This window comes from Mus musculus, chromosome 6 (assembly GCF_000001635.26).
Source record: "Mus musculus strain C57BL/6J chromosome 6, GRCm38.p6 C57BL/6J".
Taxonomy (NCBI): Eukaryota; Metazoa; Chordata; class Mammalia; order Rodentia; family Muridae; genus Mus; species Mus musculus.
The window spans coordinates 39,702,661-39,728,825 of record NC_000072.6 but is presented as its reverse complement, the minus strand read 5'-3'; the positions used below and the strand labels follow the sequence as shown (position 1 = coordinate 39,728,825).

General features: G+C 41.3%; 1 protein-coding gene across 16 annotated transcripts in view; it reads left to right on the top strand.

Moving 5' to 3' along the window:
• The first annotated feature begins 3,167 nt into the window (after nucleotides 1-3,167).
• Nucleotides 3,168-26,165, top strand: part of Braf (Braf transforming gene) — a 122,428-nt gene continuing 99,430 nt past the window's right edge. For 11 of the 16 annotated variants that reach the window (XR_001785085.2, XR_001785086.2, XR_001785087.2 and 8 more), the window contains exon 1: nucleotides 3,168-3,719. Coding sequence is in view for 13 of the 16 variants with exons in the window: in XM_006505358.4 (XP_006505421.1) it covers nucleotides 3,300-3,719 (420 nt within the window). In the remaining 3 variants the exon portion in view is untranslated. The remainder of the gene's footprint in view (nucleotides 3,720-26,165) is intronic. The other 5 variants (XM_011241137.2, XM_011241136.3, XM_030255094.1 and 2 more) reach the window with 5 other exon arrangements.

The following is a 26,165-nucleotide window of genomic DNA, read 5'->3' as shown; positions in this document are numbered from 1 at the left end:
TTTGAAGGCAACTATCCTACTTTGCTTTCTATTGTTGTGATAAACACCACAAACAAAAGCAACTTAGGGAGAAAAGGTTGATTTTAGTTTTTAGGTTATAGTCCATCGTGTATGAAGCTCGGGCAAGAACTCAAGCTGGAACCTGGAGGGGAAGACGGGATGACCACGAAGGAGTGCTGCTCAGGGCTCTGCTTCCCGCGCTTTGCTCAGCCTGGCTATTATTTACGAATTATGTATTATTGCAGAGGAAGAACAGCTTTTATTAGAGGAAGTAGACAAATATATGTAGCAGGTATAGAGAAAAATGTCTTACACAAAACTGATCCCAGGCTCGAGAAGCTGAAAATCCATGTCTTCTTCAGGTCTCAGGCTTTTCAAGTTTCGGAAAGGTCTTAGGGCTGGTCAGTTTGCAGAAAGACAGGGGCGGCTGATTGGCCCACATCTATTGTGTAAACCTGTCCAGATCTGGCCTTGAACTTGTTAAACCAGTCCATCCGCAGTGGGGCATGCTGGCAGGAGAAAGGCCCACAAGGCCTTTGTTTTAAGCTGTGATGCTTTTGTCTCAGGTCAGAAGGGCGAGGAGGAAGAAGCCAGCCATCTTGAAAGTTCAACATCTTTATTACTTAGTCATGGCCCTTCTCCCTATATGTCTGCCTACCAAGGACTCTGTCTAACTCCTAGTCCTTCATGCTGTCCTTTGAAAGGTCACCCTAACTGCTGTTAGGGGTTTGGGGGACAGGCTTCTCACTTGCTTTGAGCTGACCAAAGGGATGAGAATTGAGGGGCAACAGTCAAAGTGCCTCAGAGGAGGCCTGACCTAAGGGCTCAGGATAAAACTTAACCACTGGCAATGATCTAGAACCTAAAACAGCCTTTGGCAATACTGTATATTCTTTTTGTTTGTTTGTTTCTTGTTTTTGTTTTGTTTTGTCTTGTTTGAGACAGGGTTTCTCTGTATAGCCCTGGCTGTCCTGGAACTCAATCTGTAGGCCAGACCAACCTCTGATTTAGAGAGGTCACTTGGCTCTGCCTCCTGAGTGCTGGGGTTTAAAGGGATGTGCCACCAGTGCTCAGCTGGTAGTATGTATTCTTGAAGTGTCACATGAGAGATGTATCATCAGCAGTAGACATCTCTGCCCACGTACCAGAGGTAATGTCCAATGGAAGTGGGCTACATAGGCCAAATCTGAGTGACATGCAGATTCTATTTGTTAAAGTCACTAGACATCAGCATCTAAGTGACAACTTTGATGAGTTGGTGGTCCTGGACCAGAAATCCTGGACAAGGTCTCAAAAATGTTAACAATCGGGGTCTTTATTTACTTTTCTCTGCCAGTTAAAGAGTAAAAGGCAGGAAAGATCTTAAGCTTGTCTGGTAGCAGTGGAGAAATCTCAAACATAGCCAGCAGGAGCAGACAGGATCAGCAGTTGAAGAAAGGCCTTTACTGAGGGTGAGGAAACACACACACACATACAGCAGGAACACCATTAGTTAACAAAACTAACCAACACACAAGGAAAAAAAATTGAATGAGTGGAAACTAACAGAATCCATCTTAAATGGATGAGGCCAGCCATCCTGTGAAGAAATAATCACATAAGACGTGATCACTGTATAGACTGATGCTGATAAGGATGTTGTTTAAAATGGAACCATGGAAAATGTCTTAGAGGCAGGGCATGGGGGTACATGCCTTTGATCCCAGCACTCAGGAAGCAGAGGTAGTCAGATCTCTGGGAATCAAGTTCCAGGACAGCCAAGCGCTGTTACACAGAGAAACCCTGTCTCAAACAAAACAAAAGAGAAATGTCTTAGAAATTTTAATGTTGTAAAAAAAAATGTTATAATGATACATTCTTAGGGAATAATTTCCTAAAGTAAACCTGGACAGTTAGGGACTAAACAACAACAACAAACAACAACAATACCCCAAAACCCCAACAGTTGTGTTTCAGACAAAATCAAGGAGGAAGTGTCCCTTGCCTGGTTGTTGGCCCTATTTTAGTATGCTTAGACATTATGTATTTATGGTTTTTAAAAACTGCCTTAAACTAGCATAGCTTGATAATATAGTCTCTATCTGTGATCATCTCCTTCACTCGAATCTGTCAGATCATCTTCTGACTTAAATGTAGCTCTCAGGGGAATGTCCCTGCTTGGAAGAGAATGTACAATGTCATTGGCAAACACAGAATAGCTATTTGATTGGTGGCATTTTTTTTCAATACACAAGAACGTAATGCTTTGATTCACCAAGCAGCCACACGTGCACTGCTTACCTTGAAGCAAAGCATCAGTTGCCGGGCCTGTGCTGATCAGACCAAATAGGCAGACATCCTATTGTCAGAAGCTTTCTACCTTTCAACTCATCCTAAATGCAATAAAGAGGTTGGTGGCGACCATCCCCCTTTCCATTAATAGAAGTGCACACACAGACACACAGACAACTCAACTCAAGAGTTAAACTGGAAATTCCTGAATAGTGTTGGTAGCTTCTGTTTTTCACTCCTGTTTTCTCTTTTTCTTAACACACTTCCTCTCTCCATTATTTCCTTCTTTGGTTAAACGTACTTTAACCATGTAATTTACATAAAGAAATTGGGTTTAATTTCTGCAACTTGGGCTTCTCTGAGATGATTTAATTCTCTTCTCCCAATTCTTTTTTTCATATACAGTTTGAAGAGAATGCCTTGGATCAGTCAGGATCTACAAAATATTTTAAATTATTTTCTTTGGAATAAAAATTAGCTATGATGCATAAGATGTCTAAAATGGTCATGTGTTCTCCTCAGGTCCTAGTGCATGGAAGGAGCCAATTGATAGTAAATGACTGAAACTAGGCAATAAATACCCTGAAGACCAGCTTTAGATTTTCATTTATACTTCAACAGATCAAGTCCTTTAGGGACAGGATACAAACACCATACTGAGAATTTAGCTGCTCCAAGACAGTTCTATGAAATTTGGCTTGGCTGATGTTTCAACCTTGGCGTTTAAGGTCTTATTTTTATGACACCCAGAGCTTCTTTGTAACGGCAGTAATAAGTACTACAGACTTTCCGGCCTTCTTCCCTCTAGGATTTTAACTTCTTTAAAACACCACCCCCTGCTCTTCTAGTAAATCCCACATGACAGAACAGGCTGAGAAAAAATAGGAAGCCGGAGCCATGGAAACTGTGCGGGTAGAAACGTGTGAGCGCGAGGGTGGTTGGAGGAGAAGGAACACTCCCCTGGCGACAGCGGCGCGAGGGTGCTCCTCGGATGACGTCACGCACCCAGGTGACGTCACGACCGTGACATGCGGGTGACGCCGTTGCCGCGGCGACTCCTCGTCGTCTCCGCCCCCTCCCCCCCCCAAATCCCCTCAGGCTCGGCTGCGCCGGGGCCGCCGGCGGGTTCCAGAGGTGGCCTCCGCCCCGGCCGCTCCGCCCACGCCCCCCGCGCCTCCGCGCCCGCCTCCGCCCGCCCTGCGCCTCCCTTCCCCCTCCCCGCCCCGCGGCGGCCGCTCGGCCCGGCTCGCGCTTCGAAGATGGCGGCGCTGAGTGGCGGCGGTGGCAGCAGCAGCGGTGGCGGCGGCGGCGGTGGCGGCGGCGGTGGCGGTGGCGACGGCGGCGGCGGCGCCGAGCAGGGCCAGGCTCTGTTCAATGGCGACATGGAGCCGGAGGCCGGCGCTGGCGCCGCGGCCTCTTCGGCTGCGGACCCGGCCATTCCTGAAGAGGTGAGTGGCGGCGCCATCCCCCCCCAGTGCTCGCGCGTCAGGGGCTCGGCGGGCCAGTGTTTATGCGAGGGACCGAGGCAGCAGAAGGAGCCCCGGCAGTGCTTGGTAGCCGGCGGGGAGGTGGTTATCGGCCGAGTGTCCCCCTCTGTCTTGTAGCTCCTCGCTACGTAAACACACACGATGGCCCAGGGGGGTTCCCCGGCCCCCACCCAGATGGGATTGGGGCAGTGGGGGCAGAGCTGGAGCCTTTTCAGAGGGGGCGAAACTCTGGGTTGGAGAAGGTCACGCCTGGCTGAGGCTTCCAGCCCTGCATCCCTGAGATGTTTTCCTTTTTGCTAGCCGGCAGGGACGGCGTCGAGGATGGAGCTTAGTGGCCAGGGCAGTACCCCTTGGTCCCCTAGCCCTAGGAACCGCCGTGTGCGATTACTCCCTGATCCTGGGGATGACGGAGCGCATCTTTCCACTCTCCTCACTATCTTCCCTTTGCAGGCCCTTGTCCCCTTCCCACTTTGCTACTTGTTTGGGGGATTTTTCTTTTGACCGGTTTTTGCCCAGGGGATGATTTTTTTTTTTGGTGTAGTCTTTACTTTTTCAGCCCCAAATTTTACTGTTCCGAAGCTTTTCCCATCCTGGTCTCTGATCCCCGAATAATACTGTTTGTCAGTGCTCCCTTGCTGACCCGTAAACCTCTATCCTCATCCACCACCCCGCTCATTTCTCAACTGTACCTACTTGCTTCTAACCTTAGTTTCCACGGAAGAGCATTTTTGCTCTTCTCTTGCCCTAGTCCCCTTGAGTGCCTCTACTTCATTCCACTGCACCGTCACCTTGTAATCCGTTGTTATCTTCACAAATCCTTTTGGACACTTTGCAAGCTATTCACTCCCTGAACCCCAAAGCTGTCAAGATTCCATCAGGTTTCACTTGGCCCTTTGCTCCCTTGCACTGCTGGCAGTTTGGGTTAGTCTTTCAGTGCACATACACACCTCAGTTGATATCCTTCGTGGGTTTGTTTGTTTGTTTGTTTGTTTGCTTGCTTGCTTGCGTGCTAGCTTGTTTTTAGTGGGTTTAAGTGATCTGGCTCGCTCCCATTTTCGTCCCATCTTTCGTGTTTACCAGTCTTTAGTACTTGGCTTTTGGTAGTCCTTGTATCATTCAACTTATTACATTGTCAAATTACCTAATTTATTCTCTTTTCTCTGTATGTAAAACTTACTACATTTACCATTTGGGCACTGTATCGCATAAACAATACCATATCTTACAAACAATTGGCTAGAATACGGTATTTTACAAACAGTTGTCGAGAGTGACTTGTTTCTGTTGATTTTACTTGAAGATAAATTTTGTTTAAAGATAAACTTGCTACTTAAGTTTCCCAGTTCTCGTACTACCTCCTTATCTCTACAGTGTTCTTTTTCCTGCTTCATTATATTTACTTGGGATGTTCATCCTCCACTCTCCATCTATCGTTAGCAGTCTGTTTGCAATAATGTTTGTTTTCCATCTTTTGATACCATCTCTACCCAGAATGTGTTCAGTACCATCATTTGAGCCACCCTACATTTCTCACAGTTTTTTTTTTTTCTTATTTCTTAATTTGAAATAATTCCAACGTACCACTTGAATTCATGCTCAGGTCAGTTTCCATTTGCATTTATTTCCCTCGGCTTCTTCTCCAGTCTAAGGATAACACTCTTTCCCTCATCCCTTTCCTAGCTCCCTTATCCCTAGTTACCATCCATTCCGTCTTGTTTCCTGGCTTTTGGTACTTCACTTGCTGACACTTCCTCTTGTCTTCCCCACACCTCCACATTCCATCTTATTTATAAACAACTTTGTTCCGTTGACATGGAAATTTATTTTTAGGATACATTGTTTTTAATGGAGAAATGCTAGGGGTCACATCTGCCGTCTATTTTCTCCAGGAATCGGATATGCCTTTGTCTTACTAGGCACAGGTGTCTCTGGGTTTTACTATGCTGCACATGCTTGGTTGTCTTGAACTGTATAGATGTGTGAGGACCAGGATCCAAGTATGGGCAGGTTGATGGATGGAGTTAGACAAGGATAATTCTGGGATGTGACACTGACTTGAGAACTTTGCGTCAGGGTATTAGGACAGTTGGCATTTCTGTTTGGAAGATTTTGCTATTTACTTGGGAGAGCTAGAGCACTGGGGTGGGTCCCTTACCTTGGCCCCTCCTGTCTTCTTTCTGAAGTAGTGAGTATTAGGGTTGTTACTTTCTGTTTGACACTTTCTAGGCAATCCCCATGGACCACACTGCCTGAGGACCTCTAGGCTAGATGAAGTTAAATTAAATCACCAATAACTGAAGGCATGTTTGTATCTCCTGAAACTGTATTCTTTATTTAGTTAAAAGCAGATGTTTCCCATTGCCCCCTTCCCAGGGTTTAATGTTTGATGATGCTATAAAAAGAGAAAATATGACAAATATACATAACAAAATAAATTCTTCCGGAAAGTAGTATGGTGGAGCCCAGGCTTGTCAGAAACTCTGTGTGGCTGAGGCTGTAGTTAAAACTTCTGATCCTTCTGCCACTTCTTAAGGCTGGAATTACTAGCATGTGCCCTCTACCCAACAAGTTTAAAGTTAACATCAACTCAGAGGAAACTGAAGTATCCTGTGGTCTTTTAATTAATTGTCTTTTATTATGAACTTAAAGGAATATCTTTAGTTACTAAAGTAGATGGAAAGATGAAAATCTGTGAATGTGTTTAATGACATTTTATTATACATTTTTATCTTACCTGGGTTTAAAAAAGTTTGTCAAAGAGAAATTTCAGCTGTACCAAAAAGTAATTACAAAAGGAAAACATATCCATTATTGAAAAATTAGGGAAAAAGTACAAAAAGTGCCCATAATATATAATTGCTATAAATATTTGCATGTATTACAACTAGTGCTTGCACAATGCATTTTATATATAGACTTGTAACTTTTGAAACAATAGTACAGCAAAACTTATGTGTCCCTACATAAAGTATCATTTAACTGATAACTTTTTTGGACATTAGGTTATTATTATTTTTAGTTGCTGTTATCAAGCATCTTCGACATAGAATGTAGACATTTGTATGTAAAATTATGTTCGAGAATAAACAGATTTCATGGCCTATTTGTATTACTATATAGGTTTCCAAAATAAAATATTCTGATAAATAACAAGAGTTTACTAAATGTTTATTCAGTATCTTATAATCTTACTGTTAAGCATTTAATTCTGACCATTTATATTTCCTTGATGGTACTTTTTTGTGACTATATGGTAAGGCATGGCACATGGTATAATATTACCAGATGGTTAATAATGTATGTATTATTTAAAATGTGTGATACAAGGGTGTGATATTTATTACCTGTGCCTTTCATGCTGTGTTTTCAGAGAAGAGAGTTTCTTAAAACTGTAATGCAATTGCAACTGTATTATTTTTTGTTTTCAAGATCTCTTAGCCAGCCTTGGCTAAGCTGTATAATTATAATAATGCATTGGCTAGGGAATATTCTAGGATGGGATCTACTTTATAATGAGGCCCACTGTATTAAAATACATCTTTGTGAACCCTGCCAGGTTAGATTGCATCATACCTCTGGAAAGTGGTATTCTCACTAAGGTAAGAAGGTGTGTGTGTGCACAGTAAATTTTAGCTGTTGCTATTAATACTTGTCTAGGTATATGCAAAGATTTCCTTTGGAGGGGGAAGCTATGAAGTGGCTTGGCTGTCTTCAGCATGGCTGTGTTCCTTCCTTTCTGAACCCATTTCTTTTTCCTGACTTAACACCTTCCTTTAGGCATCCATTCACCCTTTTATTTAAAAAGAGTTATCTTGTATCAGTTGCTTATATATGCTGGCAATCTATTTTAAGTCGACCAAAAGGAATGTTGGACTGGACACTTGGATTATGGAATGTCTTAAATGTAATTGCAGATTTGATTTAATTGTGTTTGGAGGCCAGAAAGATTACAGTAGTACAGCAGACGAGAGCAATCAGACTCTGCTTGTTTTTCTCTCCACCGTTTTACGATCAGGACAAATAGTCTAATGGCAGCTGAAAAGCCATGTTCTCAGTGACAAAGAAGAAAGTCCGTGTTGCTTTCACTGTGCTCTGGTGTTTTCTAAGGCTTGTTACCTACCAAGTCACACAATGGAGCCGAGCGCCTGCTCATTCTTCTTTCCCCTTTATCTCCAATCATAAACGTGTTTTCTCCTTTAGAGCTGCAGAAATGTGTTTTGTTTCGTTGACAACTTAATATTGATTTAAGTGAGTACTTCGTGAACCTCTTGCCATAATCCCCTTCGTTTTAGAAATCTTGTTTGCTCCTATTCCTGGATTCCTGTTAGGATAAGCCTTTTTGTCAGCAGCTCTTGCTAGATTTTGCCTTCCTCAAAAGTTAAATTGTTTGCAGTCCCGTATTCTTTCCTCTTGCCCAGTTCACCTATGCTGGTTCTTCTGGAAAGCCCCAGTTATAGATCGTTACAGAACTTCGGAATTCAGAAGAAGTGGGCCTGTCGGAAGCTTTTTCTAGTTGTTGAGGTCATGCTGTGCTTTCTTTACCATAGTGCTAGAGATCACTTCATGTTAGTGCATCAAGGCATGCATCCTTGTTGGCTCCCACATTGCTTTTTTAAACATTTTGTAGATGCAATGACAGTCTTGAAGGCAGGGAATGGTTTTTTGTTTTTTTTTTTTTTGTTTTTTTTTTTTCAGTCTTTACTAACCAATTTGCTAGCATACTTAGTGAGCCATGGTAGTCTTAAGCAACTTGACAGTCTATACCTAACTTTAGGCAGTTATTTCTTTCTCCCTCTATTGTTATCTTGCTTTCTGTGTTTTCTCTTGATCTTTATTTTTATTTATTTGTTTGTTTGTTTACTTATTTTGAGACATGGATTCTCTGTGTAGCTCTGGCTGGCCTCAAACTCAGAGCTCCCCCTGCCTCTGCTTCCCAAATGCTGGGACTAAAGGTGTGCATTACCACCGCCCGGCTTTCTCTTGATCTTTAGTTAGTAAGTAAGTAAGTAAGTAGATAATTGTTGTTGTTACTTCCAATATCAAGACTATTGACTATGTAGTATCAAGAAATTGATGCCAAGTAATTTTACCTTCCTCCCTGGGCCCTGTGATTGCCTTATACAGAATGTAAAAATTGTTCTGAGCTCACTAAGCTTTATTTCTTCTGAAAGCTCCGTAATATCAAATCAAACCTCATTTTCATTCTTTTTTTTTTTTTTTTTTTCCGAGACAGGGTTTCTGTGTGTTAACCCTGGCTGTCCTGAAACTCACTCTGGCCTCGAGCTCAGAAATCCTCCTGCCTCTGCCTCCCAAGTGCTGGGATTAAAGGCGTGCGCCACCACTGCCCCTCAGTTTCATTCTTACTATGCAGCTAGTTATTGACAGCACTTCTGGGGAAGATGTACCATAGTACGATGGTTTCCCAGTAACTCCAGTGCTACACTGGCTGACCAGTGGGCCCTGGGGATCCTTTTGTCTCTGCCTTCCAGCTTTGGCAGATGCTAGGAATCCAAACTCAGGTCTTTGTGATTGGCAAAAGGAATTTTACCTCTTGTTGAGCCCGCTCCCCAGCCCCGGAGTTACTTTAATAAGTTCTTGATGGTACAGTTTTTGATAATGTATAAGGAATTTAATATTCATTTTTAAAGTATCCTATTTTCTATGAAGGCCACATAGTTGTTTTTATAACTCTTTTGGTGGTGTTAAAAGTACTATCTTGCTGGGTATGATGATGGTGCATACCTTCAATCGCAGTCCTCAGGAGTTGGGGCAGGTAGATCTCCGTAAGTTTAAGGCCATCCTGGTCTACACAGTAAGTTGCAGAACAGCCAGGGCTATATAGAGTGATCCTGCTTCAAACAAAGCAAAACAAAAATACTATTTTAATTACTTCCAAGTAACTAATTGGTTTCAGCTTTTGTTTCTCTGTGGGGTGAAGGGGTAGGGAGCTAGAGGAGTGAGGAGGCAGGGAACCCTGGGCTCTGTATGTCATAGGCACAATCTGCCATGAGCTGTACCCACATTCTCATTCCCCCAGCATATTACTCTCCTTCCAGAGCTCATCAGGTAGGGAACAGAATATAATTCAGAGAATTCAGGAGGCCTTACACAGGGGTATTCTAAGCTGTTGGAAGTATCCATTTCTCTTCGTTTTTATGTGATTGCCTATATTTCATCCATAGAGTCTTCCTACACATGGCTTCTCATATTAGCAGAAAGTTATACAATTGCAACAGTTTCTTTATATGAATACATAATTCATTCACAGCAAGCTTTTTGCTGGCACCTCTTGATCTTCCCCCACGCCTCCGTATGCTGTGCGCTGCACTTCTGTTAGTCCAAGTGTGGCTTAGAAGACTGCCGTGGGAATAAAGTGAGGTAATAAATATGTAAAACTGTCACTAGTATTTTTTCTGCTGATTTGCAAGACAAAAGGTACATATAATTAAGACGTTTCTTCCAGAAATCTTTGTTGTATATGTTTGTTTTAAATGAAATCCAGCAATAGACAACTTAGGCTCTAGTTATGAAATTTTGACAGTCCTTAGGATTGATCTAAAACTGAGTGATGACTACATTCTGTTAATGTTGTCTTGAAACTATCTTTGAATCCAAGAAATACAAAGTGGCAACATATTATTGACTTACTGGATAAACAATTCAAGGATAAGAGGATTAATGCGATAGTACAAGGTCTAACTATGTTTTTATGGGTGATAAACTGACTGTGCTTTGGCATTTTAAAAACTTTGATGTAATAGCTTTGCTGGCACCTAAAACTACATTGCTGACTTTTGCATTGAGTTATTTCATAGAAAAAAATTCTTATATTCAGTAAATACTTGAGAGCCTACAATATGTCAGGTAATACTTTTGAAATTAGGAATGTATTTCAAAACAAAAATCTGTATCCTTTATGTAGTTTTTTTCTGACAGAGAGGCACATGTTAGGATTTGTGGGACAACAAATAAGCTCATAAGTAGACAAAAAGGAAATCTGTAGTCTGGCTGTGGTAGCACACACCTGTAATCAGTTCTGATGCTCAGGAGGTGGAAGGAAGAGGATCAGGTGTTGAAGGCTATCCTTGGCAACTCTAGGCAGTTTGAAACCAGCTGGTTCTACGTGAGACTGTTTCAAAAAACAAAATGAAACAAAGCCAAAAACCTGTCCAAGAAACAAAAGTATTTCTTTAAAAATTATTTTTGATGTATTTTATGTACATGAGTGTTTTGCCTGCGTGTATGTATGTGCACACTGTATGAGTCTGGTGCTAATAGGGATCAGAAGATGTGTTGGATCCCTTGGGACTAGAGTTACGGATGATTCTGAGCTTCTGTGTGGGTGCTGGGAATCAAACCTATGTCTCTGTAAGACACAAAAGAGCAACAAAAATTCTTAACCACTGAGCTGACACCCCAGACCCTCTTTTTAAAACTGTTTAGAGTCTCACTATGTAATTAATTAAGGCTATTTTAGAATGTGTGCTCTGAACCCAAGCTGTCCTTGAACTTAAGATAGTCCTGCCTCAGCCTCTTGAGTACTGGAGCTAAAGACATGCACCATCATGCCTAGCTTCAAAGAGGAAGTTATACAGTATGTTTGAAGATACTAAGTTCAGTGGAAAATTTCAAGGAAAGCAGAGTAGGCCTGGGAAGGTGGACTGAGGTTTAAAACAAGGGAGAGCAAGGCAGACCTCAGTTGTAGAAGGTGGCATTCGAACAAGAGTTGGGAGAAAGAATGAGAGTGCATTCCTGTAGAACTAACACACTTGTGTGAAGAATGTACCTTGCTTATTTAAGAAATAGTAAGAGGCCAGAGTTACTGGAATAACTCAAAAGAATTGAAAGCCAGTGGGAGATGAAATTCCAGAGGGCTTGGGGCATGGCCAAAGACTGTTGTAAAGGAGTTTTAACATTTTAAAGGAAAAGGAAAGCCCTATTTAAGTTTCAGTAGCCAGAGCTAAGTGATCTGATCGAACAGGTTTGTGTGTTTATTTGTTCATATGTGCATGCACATTTGTATGTGTATGCACACATGTGTGTTCATGTATGCATGTGGAAGCTGGAGGTTGATGTCAGCTGTCTTCCTCAATTCTGTCCACCTTATTTTTTTTTTTTGAGAGAAGGTCTCTTAGTGAATCTGGAACTTAGTCATTTGGCTAGACTGTTTAGCCAGCAAGTGTCAGGAATCCTCTCTATTACAGGGAGATTTCATTATGGACAGTATTGGCTGTCTAAACTGGGCAAGTACTTTGCCAACAAGCCCCAGTTCTTCTCACATCTTGATAGGAATGCTTTGGTTACAGTATAGAGAATAGACTAACAGACAAGGTAAGAGAACTATGGAGGACAGAGTCGTATCAGGAGAGCAGATAAAGGGGTCAGATTTTGAATGGTTTGAAAGTAGCTCAAATCTGATGTGTTTTACCCTGCCCCCAGTAACAGTGGTGGTGATTTAACCCAAGGCTTCACATATTCTAGCAGAAATTGTACCACTGCACCACATCATAAGCCCTTGGGTTTGTTGATAGACTGAATGTAAAATGCTGGGGGGAAAAGGAGAGAGAGATGTCAATGGGAAAGAGAAGACCCAGGTCAGGAATTCATTGTGTGGGATGCTAAGTTAGAGGCAGATAGCAAATGCTGTCTAAGATTTTGTATAAGTAATTAGATTTGTGACTCTGGAGTTGAAACGAGGCCCTGGGGCAAATACTGTTCATGATAGCCATATTTTATTTTCTTTTTCATACACAGCAAGTTAGCATTTTTACTTTGTAGTTAGGTAGGTGTGATGGTTTGTATATGCTTGGCTCAGGAAGTGGCACTATTAGGAGGTGTGGCCTTGTTGGAGTAGGTGTGACACTGTGGGTATGGGTTTAAGACCCTCACCCTAGCTGCCTGGAAGTGAGTATTCTCTTAGCAGCCTTCAGATGAAGATGTAGAACTCTCGACTCCTGCTGAACCATGCCTGCCTGGATGCTGCCATGTTCCCACTTTGATGATATTGGACTGAACCTCTGAACCTGTAAGCCAGCTACAATGAACTGTTCTTATAAGAGGTGCCTTGGTCATGCTGTCTGTTCACATCAGTAAAACCCTAACTAAGACAGTAGGTATGATCAAAGAATTGGGTTCCAGTTAGTAGGATATGGACACAACTGATGTGTGCCATTTCTAGATGTGGCACATATAAATAGCCTCCATTCTAGCTGGGTATTGATGGCTCGTGCTTTTAATTAATTCTAGTACTTGGGAGGTAGCTGCAGGCAGATCTCTGTGAGTTCAAGGGCAGCCAGGGCTACACATAGGAACCCTATCTCAAAAACTTTCATTTGAGAATTTAGGCTGATAGAAAACTTATCATTTTTAAAATGGCTTGGAATGAAGGTATAATAGCTATCATTCCAGTCCCAGCAAAGGGGAGGGAGCATGAAATAGAATGAAGGATATTTGTTTTGTTTTTGAGATAGGGTTTCTGTGTGTAGCCCTGGCTATGGAAATATAGACCACTTTAATAACTGGTTGAACTATGTATTATTGTTTTAAAAAAAACCTAGGAAATAGACTTCAGTGCATTCCTTTTGTGTATTATAGCAGTTGTGACACAATCAGAGGACAATACCCGTACTCTGGTTCTATGCCATTTAAACCCTCCATCATTCAGAATTGTAAATCAAATAACTCTTTTTTACTTTAAAATTATTCACCTCAAGTATTTTCTTATAGCACAAAATTGGTTAAGAGATCAAGAACTGGATTGGGACAAGTGAGGGAAAATAGAATCAAGAAATTATGTTTTTAATTTTAATTAATTATTTTTGTTTGTTTTTGTTTTTTGTTGTGTCTGTCCTGGAACTCAATTTGTAGACGAGGCTGGCCTTAAATCCTGCCTGTCTCTGCCTCCTGAGTGCTGGGATCAAAGCAGTGCCCTTCCACCTAATTAATTTTTTAAAGGTTTTTGAGAGAAAGAATTGTTCTATGGTTCAAATTGACCTCAGATTCATAATCATCTTTCTTCTTATTGTAGGTGTTGGAATTGTATGCATGTGTTCCCATATAGCCTCAAGCAAAAATAAATTTTGTTTGGTGATGAAAATCATAAAGTTGTAAGAGGCTAGAAAGGAAATATTAGAGCAAAACACCAACTATTTCAGGAAGGATAAGAACTGCTGAAGCAGTGTTTCTGTAAGGGCAAAAAGAAAACAGGGTTAGTGTATAAGTAGGAAGGATGGCTTCAATACGATCCTCTAGGATAAAACAATACCTCAGAGCCTTTGACAGTAATCTGCTCAGGGTCTGTTTGGCTCGTGTCAGGCGTCGTCTCAGAGTAGAAAGTTTCATCCCAGAGGATCCTGATGTTTCAGGGGAAGTGAGTGTTACAATTCAGCGCAGCCCAGGAGAGAAGGGAGTAGAACAGATCGTAAAGTGGGTGCGCAGTGTTAACCTAGGAGAAGCTAGGCAGCACTGTGGCTTCCTAACCTTTGCTGTCACATCTGCACGGTTAAATGTAACTTGACAAGCCAGTTTAAAGGCTCGGTATGAGTCACTCTCATTTTGACTCAAATAAAACATGAATTATTACTGCATGAGGTATCTATAACTCTTCTGTCATGGCTTTAAGCAAAATTGTGAGAGATTTGGTGACTGATTTTTCTTTTTACGAAAATTTCTCTTCTGGGAGTGGTAATGTACGCCTTTAATTCCAGTATTCAGGAAGCAGATGCAGGTGGATTTCTTTGAGTTTAAGGTTAGCCTGGACTATGTAGTGAGTTCCAGGACAGTCAGGACTACATAGAGAGACTCTGTCTCAAAAATGAAAAAAGAAAATAAAAAAAAAAGAAGAAAAGAAAAAAAGAAATCCTATATTTTATGTAGAGCAGCATCCTTATCATTGCAGTTTGTCTTTTATGCTGTGCAGTGAAGCAGTTCCCTGTATTTTTAAAAATTATTTATTTATCCTATGTATATGAGTACACTGTAGCTGTCTTTAGACACAACAGAACAGGGCACCAGATCCCATTACAGATGGTTGTGAGCCACCAAGTAGTCACTGGGAATTGAACTCAGGACCTCTAGAAGAGCAGCCAGTGCTCTTAACCACTGAGCCATCTCTCTAGCTCCCTTTCCTGTACTTTTTTACACTTCAAATTGTACTTGGTTTTGTTTACACTTTTCTTATTGCCCGAAATATGAATCCCACCTCTCCCCTCTCTGCCCTCCAAACCTCCATGCTTCAGTGACCTGCCATCTACTGTAGGAAGTATCCTTAATCCCCTCCTAAGCCTGCCCAATTAGGTGCCTTTGCGGCAGCATCCTGTATCGTTTTATTCACCATATTGCAAGTTTGTTTTTATTTTTGTTTTCACTTATCACCTTCCTCTAGACTAACACTTGTCAGTCACTGCCAGACTTTCTATAATGTTGAAAGTGTGCTTTCTTGCCCAGTGGTAAGCTGCTGCTCATCTGTTCATTCCTTTGCCTGACAGCACTGATGCACTAAATTTATGTAATTTTCAGATTAGACAGTCTCGTGTAATGAGGAGCTGTTCCATCAGTGCTCTGTGAGAGCATTTTATTTCTTTGCAGTTTTATTTTTAGATCTTTAAACTAACTCACTCTCTTTCTCTCTCTCTCTCTCTCTCTCTCTCTCTCTCTCCCTCTCTCTCTCCCTCTCTCTCTCTGTGTGTGTGTGTGTGTGTGTGTGTGTGTGTGTGTGTGTGTTCTACTGTGTGGCTGTAAAGGTCAGAGGACAACTTTATGGAGTTAATTCCTTATGCCTTTATGTGGGTTCCAGGGGTTTAACTCAGGATCCTAGGCTTGTGCACCAAGTATTTACCTGATCCCAATGCTCTTAATCCAAAGAGCTAGCACTAATCCGGGGTGTGCTAGTCTTCTTCTCCAAAGTTCTGTCTTTAACTGTAGTTTTCCAGTTTGTTCTGAATTGTGTCGATTTATGCAGCTCTTAAATTCTTCTGTAATGATTGGAGTTTTGTGTTGTAAGAGGTTCAGCTTTTATTAAGTGCTCTTTACCATTCTAAGCCTGGTGTGTGACACATACCTGTAATCTTAGCAACATGAGAAAATTTAGTTAGGAGAATATTAAATTTTGTACCAACCTAGGCTGTTTACAGAGTAAGTTTCCTACCCATTCTGGATTATCCAGCAGTCCCCTTTCTCAAAACAAAAAGGCTCCTTGGGTTGATAGAATATTTTAATCAGTTGAGGACCCAAGGACCTAAGTTTGATCCCCCCAAAAAACAATTTAAACCCATACATGTGAACACACACACACTTTTTCAAAGGACCCTAGCACACTTACCAGCAATCATGTCCAAGCAGCTTATAACCACCTATAACTCTAGGTCCAGGGGGTTTGGCACCCTCTTCTGGCCTCCAAGGTACCTTCACTCAGGTACATACACATCCAACATATATACATATTTAAAAATAAACCTTTTTGTAAAAGCCAGGTGTGGTTGCTTGCATTCAGTCCCAAAACTGAGGAGGCAGAGAAAGGTGGATCCCTGAGACTCACTGGTCAGCTAGCCTGACCTACTTGGCAATCTCCAGGACATGAGTGACTCTGTACCAGAGAAAAAGTGTGAGTGATGCCTGAGGGGCCTATGCACACATACGAAGGAGTTCTTTCCACTTTAGAAAGTCTCAGAATTGATGACAGCACCACTTACACAGTATTTGTGACTGAAATGGTTTCCATGGCAGTCTGAAGTTGTGTCAACAACCACAGTGATTCTTTGTATAAGTACAAGCAACTCTCATTTATCATAATCACCTGTACATTCTTGACTTATCTTCTTAAAAATTTATTTTTGCTGTAGTTCATAGTAGAATTAGCATTAGTAGATATTACTAGCTCTTAAAATTGTATCCAGCTAAATTATCTTTGAAATAGGATTTACAGCAGAGATTGGTTTCTGTTTTTATAATGATGGAGTGGGCTTTGTTTGTTTTAGGCTCTGTCTCTCGTAGGCCAAGCTTGCCCTAAACCTACTATGTAGCTATATCTATCTATATCTATATCTATATCTATATCTATATCTATATCTATATCTATATCTATATCTATATCTATAGCTTACATTCTTCCTTTTGAGTGCTACAAGCATGTGCTACCACCTTGGTAGGAATGTTATTTTAAAAGAAAAGAAAAAGAAGGAAAAATATGAAGATCTGAAAAGATAGCAAGAAATTTGCTCTGCCAAAATCTAGGAAAAAGCACCCCTTCCACCCCCCAATAAGTAGCTGGAATCGCTTTTGTCTTAAGGGCAGTGTGCTGGTTAGTTATTGTCAGCTTAAGCTACTCAAGTGAGAAAATGCTCTCATCGGATTGACTTATAGGTAAGTCGGGGGGGGGGGCGCATTTTCTTGATTGATGTTTGATGTGGGAGGGTGCAGCCCACTGTAGGACAGATGGTCCTGGGGTATATAACAAAATAAAGTGAGCAAGCCAGGAGGAACAAGCAAGTAAGCAGCATTGCTTCATGGCCTCTTCTTTAGTTCCTGTCTCCAGGTTCCTGCCTAGAGTTCCTACTTTGTTTCCCCTGGTGATGAGCTATAATGTGTGAACAAAATTCTTTCCTCCCAAATTGCTCTTGCAGTAGAATAGGCAGTGTGCATGTTTTAGCTTTGGTGTCAGTGGACTTCATAAATTGAAGAGTACAAAAGTCAACACCTAAAGCTTATATTAAGTGAGAGTCAAAGACAGTTTCTTTTAGGTAGGACCCTGAGGATTCCTTCATTAGGTTTGCCTTTGAAGTAGAACTAAATTATCTACTAAGTCCCACATTTCAGAAATGTGAGACTCTAGAGAAGCTTGATTAGAACAGAGGAATCAAAAGGAAAGTAAAAAAAAAAAATTGTGACTATTGGTTTTTCCTTCATATTGACTTTTAGAGCAGTTTTTGTTTGTTGTTTGGTGTGTGTGCGCGCGCGCGTGCGTCTTTGCATGCATGGTATTTGGTCTGAGTGGTCCTGTAGCTCAGAAGCTCTTTATCCTAGTTCCTAGTTGCAGAGATAGTACTCGTCCAAGCTTTGGTGGAAGAAAAGGGAAGTCACCTGTGGAGAAAGGCCCGCCCTTACTAGGGAATTGTTACTAATAATTTTTCTTTTTAAATTTACTTATTATTTATTTTTAATCTTCTGTATATGTTTGTGGGTCTGAAATGTGATACATGTGATGCATACCGTGTGTATATGAGTGCTTACAGAGGCCAGAAGCCTATATCAGATGCCCTGGGACTGAAGTTACACACAGTGACCTTCTCCTACCCATGTGGGTGGTGGATATTGGAAACTAAACTAGGAACCTCTCTGCAGGAGCAGCAAGTGAATAAGCTAATACATTGTTAAAAGTAACCAAGAACAGTTTTAAAAGAATTAAGCAAAATTGCACGTAAGAAAACACATATTCTGAGTCAAAAAAGGTCTTATTACAGTATAATTTAAGATTTATGTAATTCTCCTTGAATATATACCTAAAGGTAATTAAAACAAGACAAGGCAGTGTTCACTGTGTAGCCCTGGTGTTCTGGAGCATGCTGTGTAGACCAGGCTGGACTTGAACTCAAGATGCCCACCTCCCTTTGCCTCCCGAGTGCTAGGGTTGGAAGTGTGCACCACCACACCTGACTCCCTCAAAGTAAACTCTGAAAAGAAAAAACACTAATAAAAAAGCATGGATTCAAATGCCAGCGAATATGGCAGTTACCAAATTTAAAACAATTGCTGATTCATTTTAAAATGAAGATAAACTATAAAAATGGCTTCATATATTTTTAGAAAAAAAATAGAAATTCTGGAGATGAAAATTATCATGTATCAAATACATGAGAAGCTTAACAGATTATTTTTGGGTGAAGAAGTGGTTGCTTAGAAGATAAAGCTGAAGAAATATCAAATTAAGCCTACAGTCAAAAAGATTGAAAATGCTGAAGAGAGCATAAAAGATAAGAAGATTGGGAGGTGGGTTGGAGTCTAACATTCAGTCAGTGTTCCAGAGTAAAATATTGCAAAGTTAATATTTGAAGAGTGGGTTCTGAGTGAAAATTTTCTAGCTCTAGTAAAAACCAGCTGACAGGTGTAAGAAATGCACTGAATTTTTAACAGTATAAGAAAAAACAAGTCTATACCCAGACAGATCATATAGTAAAACAAGGAGAAATCCTGAAAGCAGTCAAAGAACAGAAAGACGTCCTTTAAAGAAGCAACTCTGGGGCCAGGGCAGTGGCTCAGCAAGCACAGGCACTTGGTATGGAGCCTGAATTGAGAGAAGGAAAAGAACAGACTCTTCACTGAGCTCTGACCTCCACATCCACGGCATGGCAGCATACGAATCCATCTACACACAGACGATAAATAAACATAATGAAAACATTTTAAATCGAAGCAACTATGAGCAAGCAATTGTCAATTTAGAATTGGTAAATATCAGGAGTACAAATGTAGTTCAACGAATCATCAGCCCTTTGAAATTATGAAGTACATAATTAAAGTAAAAAGTCTGAGATGCAAGGTGGAGTGAAGAGCAAAGAGGAGCATGCATAAGTGATAATTGCATAAAGCACTAAAGACCCTTAATGGAGATATACAAATAAAGGCAGTGTTCTAAGACTTTTATTTGGGAGAAATAGCAGGTTTTCCAGAGTGACTACCTCTAGTCAAAGTTGAACTGTGCATTGGGGATCTTGTCCTTTTGTAGGACCAAACAAACCATGAAACAAACAAACATAAGAACTGGAAGGGTAGTGAAGCCTAGCATGGGCTCAGTCCTGGCACCACAGAAGATGGGGAGGAAAGGAAATAGTGTGGTGTCTGCCCAAGTGAAGATCAGAGGTGGAGGGAGTATCAGGGGTTTTCCATAGCATTTGTATCAAGTGAATTAATAGTAAGACAATTTCTTTGTTATATTTGTACTGTTGACACAGATACCTCCAAATATGGAACACAAGTATGCTTTCTTTAATTTATGTCTCCAGTTCTACTAATTTAGTCTTCTAGAATATCACAGAACAATCTTTCTCTTCTAATTTCTTATTTTTGTACTCTCATTATTTAGTAGGTAGGCACACAAGCAAATCTTTAGATATGCCTTGACACTGGTAACTTGAGTTTGCCTTCATGTGTATATGTATCCAGGTCACCCCAACTCCAAACTAAAAATACCTCTGCTTGACTTTGCTCCTATCCTTTTTTTTTTTTTTTTTTTTTTAAATAACCACAGAACTGAAGATGTTGTACATGCCAGGCATGGCCTCTCTTGCTGCTTTTGTCATCTGTTTCTGATTACTTACTACCTGCGCTTACAGAGTTCTCACTTAGAACTTACTTCTTGACAGTCTCTGTGTTTCCTACCACTTTGTTCTTTTAACCATCAGGCTACATGTGCACTGTAATGAGTATCTGCCTGCGTTTTCTGTATTTCTTGGTCTTAGTTATTTGAGTGTTTCACTAACATCACAAAGTCAGCAATTCAGTTCTAGACCCAGTTATCTTTGCCTTTAAGTTGAATGAATCTCCCTGTGTCCTAGCAAACTTATCACTTAGTAGAATTTACGCTGGATGCTGCATAGTAAGTTTCTCTGTTCTGCGGTCCTGATTTCACTATAGAGTAAGCACCCAAACCCTTTGACTCACCATCTGCCCTGATGCTTCTATTTTATTCATCTCAATCACTCTAGTTTAAGCCCTGATTATTTTTCTCTTAAGACCCTTTTATTTTTGTTTTGCCCATAGTTTACTTCTATTTTTTGATCCATTATACCTATTTTCTGGTCAGTCTTAAGCTTTAGCTATTAAAGCTTAAGGAATTTAGTAACATAGTAACAAACACCCTGTTGTTTACAAATTAAACAAAATGTATTCACCTTCATTCACTCCGCAAACTTTCCTGATCTAATAATCACAGTCCCGTCTGTCTTTGTTCGTCTTCCTGTGTTTTATTCTGGGACAAACCATAAGAACTTTAGAGTTCTGAGCATGCTGAGCTCTCCTGTGATTGATTTACTTTGTCGTTTTGTTTGGTTTGGTTTGGATTTTCTAGACAGGGTTTCTCTGTGTATTCCTGGCTGTTTTGGAACTCACTCTGTTTCAAGGCTGGCTTGAAACTCAGAGGTTCTCCTGCCTCTGCCTCCCAAGTGCTGGGCTCACTGCCCAGCTATTTTCTTTAGGCTTTGCTAATATTTTTAACACAAGGAGGACTAGAAGTAGAGTAATTCTGCTTAAAATAAATCTTTCATAGAGTATTATTTGGACTACAGATTTGTTATTGAAAGAGAAGAGAATCTACTGCTGAATGCTCCTCACAGTCAGCTGATCTTGGGGAGAGAGGGATGAGGCTCTAAAGGATCTTGTGGACATGGATTTTAAAGTGTAGCCTGTAGAATATCTGAGAGGCTTATAAAGAGAAAAGGGAAGATGAATACAAAAGGCAAATAGTATGCAGAAAAGGTTGTGGATGGACTTTATATGCTTATGTAGGGGTACTGACTTGCTGGGACAGTTTCCTACTCTAAGGAGATGGCTCAGCAGGTGTACTGGCTGGTTTTGTGTCAACTTGACACAAGCTGGAGTTATCACAGAGAAAGGAGCTTCAATGGAGGAAATGCCTCCATGAGATCCAGCTATAAGGCATTTTCTCAATTAGTGATCGGAGGGCCCCTTGTGGGTGGTACCATCTCTGGGCTGGGAGTCTTGGGTTCTATAAGAAAGCGGGGGGGGGGGGGGGGGGGGGGATGCCGGGTGGTGGTGGCACGCACCTTTAATCCCAGCACTTGGGAGGTAGAGGCAGGCGAATTTCTGAGTTCAAGGCCAGCCTGGTCTACAAAGTGAGTGTCAGGACAGCCAGGGCTACACAGAGAAACCCTGTCTTGAAAAAAAAAAAAAAAAAAAAAGAAGGGAGGGAGGGAGGAAGCAAGCAAGCAAGCAGAGCAAGCCAGTAAGAAACATCTCTCCATGGCCTCTGCATCAACTCCTGCTTCCTGACCTGCTTGAGTTCCAGTCCTGACTTCCTTTGGTGATCGACAGCAATGCGGAAAGTGTAAGCTGAATAAACCCTTTCCTCCCCAACTTGCTTCTTGCTCATGATGTTTGTGCAGGAATGGAAACCCTGACTAAGACAGCAGGTAAGGGCATTTTTGGATACCACAAGGTGGCCAAAGACCAATTTATGAGAGTTGTCTTCTGACTTCCACTCAAAGTAAACAACAATCTCAGAACCTTCCAACTCCATTTTGTTACTTAAATATTAGCTTCTGGTAGATTAAATTTTAAAAAGGCAAAGCTGAAAGTAAATGTTGTATAAAATTAACAGAGTTGGGGACTGAAGGAAGAGATGACTCAGCAGTTAAGAATACTAATTGCTCTTCCAGAGAACCTGGGTTCAAGTCTAAGCACCCAAATGGCAACTCACAACTGTAACTCCAATCCCAGAGAATCCAGTGCCCTCCTCTGGCACCAGATATGTATATGATGCACAGACATTTACGCAGACAAAAATGCCTGTGCACACGAGTCAATCATTTTATTTTTAAATAAGAGCATAATTTTATGAGCTCAAGACATTCTTTTGGTTTGTAGTGCTGGAGATAGATTCTTGGGCCTTAAGTATGTACTGTACTGTTGAGGCATGCTTCTAGCCCAATAAAGAACTTTTTTTTTTTTTTTTGGTTTTTCGAGACAGGGTTTCTCTGTGTAGCCCTGGCTGTCCTGGCACTCACTTTGTAGACCAGGCTGGCCTTGAACTCAGAAATCCGCCTGCCTCTGCCTCCTGAGTGCTGGGATTAAAGGCGTGCGCCACCACGCCCGGCAATAAAGAACTTTTTAAATGATTTAAAACCTCTACCACACACAAAAAAAAAATTGATATAATGTGACCACATTAGAAATAGAGGGCCAGAGAGATGGCTCACCAGGTAAAAGTGCTTGTTGTGCGAGTCTAGTAACTTGAATTTGATCTCTGGGACTCAGGTAAAGGTGGAAGGAAAGACCAGATGCCAGAGGTGTCTTCTGACCTCCACATGCGCACTGCAGTGGATGGACTGCAGTGTATATGCTTATCCACACCAAAAGAAAGAAAGAGAAGATAGAAACTTCTCTTTATAAATACCTTATTAAGGGGCCTGAGAGGTAGTTTAGTGCATAAAGTTCTTGCCATGTGTGGTGTTTTAAATAAGAATAGCCCCCATTCATGTGTTTGAATGCTAGTCCGTAGGGAGTAACACTGTTAGGAGGTGTGGCCTTGTTGAGGAAGTGTGTCACTGTAGAGGTGGGCTTTGAGGTCTCAAATGCTCAAACTAAGACTAGTGTGGCAGTCTCCTGTTGCTGCCTGCAGATCAAGATGTGGAACTCTCCGCTCCGCTCCTGTGTCTCCCTATGAGCCACCATGACGATAATGGACTAAACCTCAGAAACTGTAAGCCAGTCCCAATTAATTAAATGTTTTCCTTATTAAGAGTTTAATAATTTAATAATTCCCTTCACAGCAATAGAAACTCCTTTTTTTTTTAAAGATTTATTTATTTTATGTATGTGAGTACACTGTAGCTGTACAGATGTTTGTGAGCCTTCATGTGTTTGTTGGGAATTGAATTTTTAGGACCTGCTTGCTCTGGTCAACCCGGCTCCCTCTGGTCAACCCTGCTTGCTCAGTCCCTGCTTGCTCTGGCCCAAAGATTTAATTATTTATTATTATACATAAGTACACTGTAGCTGTCTTCAGGCACACCAAAAGAGGACATCAGATCTCATTATGGGTGGTTGTGAGTCACCATGTGGTTGCTGGGATTTGAACTCAGAACCTTTGGAAGAGCAGTCAGTGCTCTTACCCGCTGAGCCATCTCATCAGCCCTAGAAACTCTTAAGACACCATGAGGATCAGAGTTTAGATTCCCATCATCTCTTTATATAAATGCCTAATGGACATGGCAGTTTGCCTACAATTCCAGCTTTTGAAAGGTTGGCATGGAATCTCCAGAACAAGCAGGCTAGCTAAGTGAGCAATATTGATGAGCACCGAGTTCCATTGAGAAAGATTCCTGGGCTGGAGAGATGGTGCAGCGTTTAAGAGGAAGGTTGCTGAGGTCAACCTCAGGTCTCTCTCTATATATACATGTACCAAGGTACATATGAACAGGCATATATGCAGGCTCACATACCACACACATATTCATGCAGAAACAACCCCCACCTTATTAAGAGACTAAAAGACAACTGTTGTGTCCGGCCAGCAGACCACAACCTGGGTTCTAGCCTGGAAAGGCATTTTGGAAACCTGGAAGAGAAGAGGGGCTAGGTGGCGAGAGAAAGAAATGCAGCTAAGACAGGCTTTCTGATCAAAGCTCAATTTTACTGTTCTGCACGCAGTTATGAAGGAAGGGGAAGGGGCCCGATTCCCGCCAATTAGTCTTGGAGTCCAATAGCAGGGTGACCATGTGCACAGCTCCGAACAGCAAAGCGGCAGGTTCTAGCAGTGGGCATGGCAGAACGATTGAGCGGGAAGCTCCACCCCTGAGCAAGCAGGTTTCAGGCTGGGGGAGGGGAGACTACAGACAAGATAAGTGAAGATTCTTGCAATCCATTAGTTAATAAGTTCTTCCAAAATTTAGTAGCCCCTAGTATTTTCAAAACATAATAAAATAGCAAACAGGTCACAGTTTCTGTGGGGCAGGAAATCAGCAACTTAACTGGCATAGCTCTGACTCTAGGATCTCACAAGGCTAGAATTACCAAGGATGTAATCATTTCAAGTCTTGACCTAGTGACAGTCTTCTCCCATGTTTCCTGATATGGATATAGCAGACTGCAGAAGACCCACTTCCAGATTTACTCACAAGGGCCTCTTCATGGCACAACAGCCAGATTTTCAGAAGAGAGTGAAAGTTTTTTGTTTTTAAGATTTTTTTAAAATTTTATGTATGTGCATACACTGTCTATCTCTTCAGAAACACCAGAAGAAGGCATCGGATCCCATTGTGAGCCACCTTGTGGTTGCTGGGAATTGAACTCAGGACCTCTGGAAGAGCAGTCAGGGCTCTTAACCTCTGAGTCATCTCTCCAGCCCTACCATTGTCTTTTTATTGCTTAATCTTGGCTGTATCCTGTTAGAAGCAGGTTAATAACTCTTAAGCCTACACTCAAGGGATTCAGGTCATTAAGGACATTTTGGAGGATTCTACCAAACAAAAAGAATGGACTAACATGAAAAATATACATTAAGAATCAGCCATAGGAGATCAAGGTCTAGGGAAGAGTAATGACAAAAGCTAGTGAGTTGGAACAAAATAAGGACTCAGTTATGTAAAAATGCCACAGTAAAAAAGACTGAGGATACAAATGCTCAGTGGTACAGTGCTTTTCTTAACCTGTGTGAGGTCTTGTGTTCAGGCCTTAATTCTTAAAACAAGAACAAACAAAAACTTAGAGGAGGATTGAGCCTGGGGAGTTGGGGGCCAGACCCTGGCTCAATGAAAGCCATTACTTTGTGTGCTGACCTACTAGGTTTTAAAGTAGCTATATAATTATGCATGAGAAAAGAAACGTATTTACTGTTTTCTTTGTGCTCCTAGACTGCCTTTATGAAGCTGGGAGGTGTGCCTGTAGAGAGTTGTAAACAGACTTACCAGGAGCTTGTTGAGCAAATTTTCTAAGTTCTTCCATCACTTGAGAATGTGTAGACTAGAGAGACTCTTCAAGGAAACACTCAGCATGACTCAGGGCATCCTACAACTTGTCAGCCAATTTGTGTCTGTTAGAGAGTGTTGTCTGCTGCTCAGTGGCCCAAATGCTTCTGGATGCCATCAGAGCTGGGGAGGAAATCAGGTGCTCCTACCTTCATTTGGAGAGGGCTTAAGGGGTGAGTTCCTTGCTCAGCCGTTTGTTGTATTGTTTTCTGTTTTTGAGGCAGTCATGCTTTATAGCCCTGGATGGCCTAGAACCTGTGTAGAACACGGTTGTGAGCTACCATTTGGGTGCTGGGAATTGAAACTAGGTTCTCTCAAAGGAAGACGTGACCACTATTTTATTAAATTGTATTATATTATATTATATTATATTATATTATATTATATTTTTAACCACTCTTAACTGCTGATCCATCTCTTTAGCCACTCTTGTTCAACCATTTAAAAGGCTAATGAAAATGTTCACCAATGAGTAGCAAATTAGCTATCCTAATTCTAATTATTACTTACTATTATCTTGACTAGAAAGTAAAGTAATGTTATTGAGGAAAATCACTATAAATCACTATAAAATTTTTACTATAAATGTGGCCAAGAGGAATGATGCAAACTGTAATCCCAGCCCGTGGAAAGTCGAGACTTATTGGGATAGTAAGACACCCCCCTAATCCCCACTCTGAATTAATCAAAAATAGAGAAAAGAAAAAAGTGC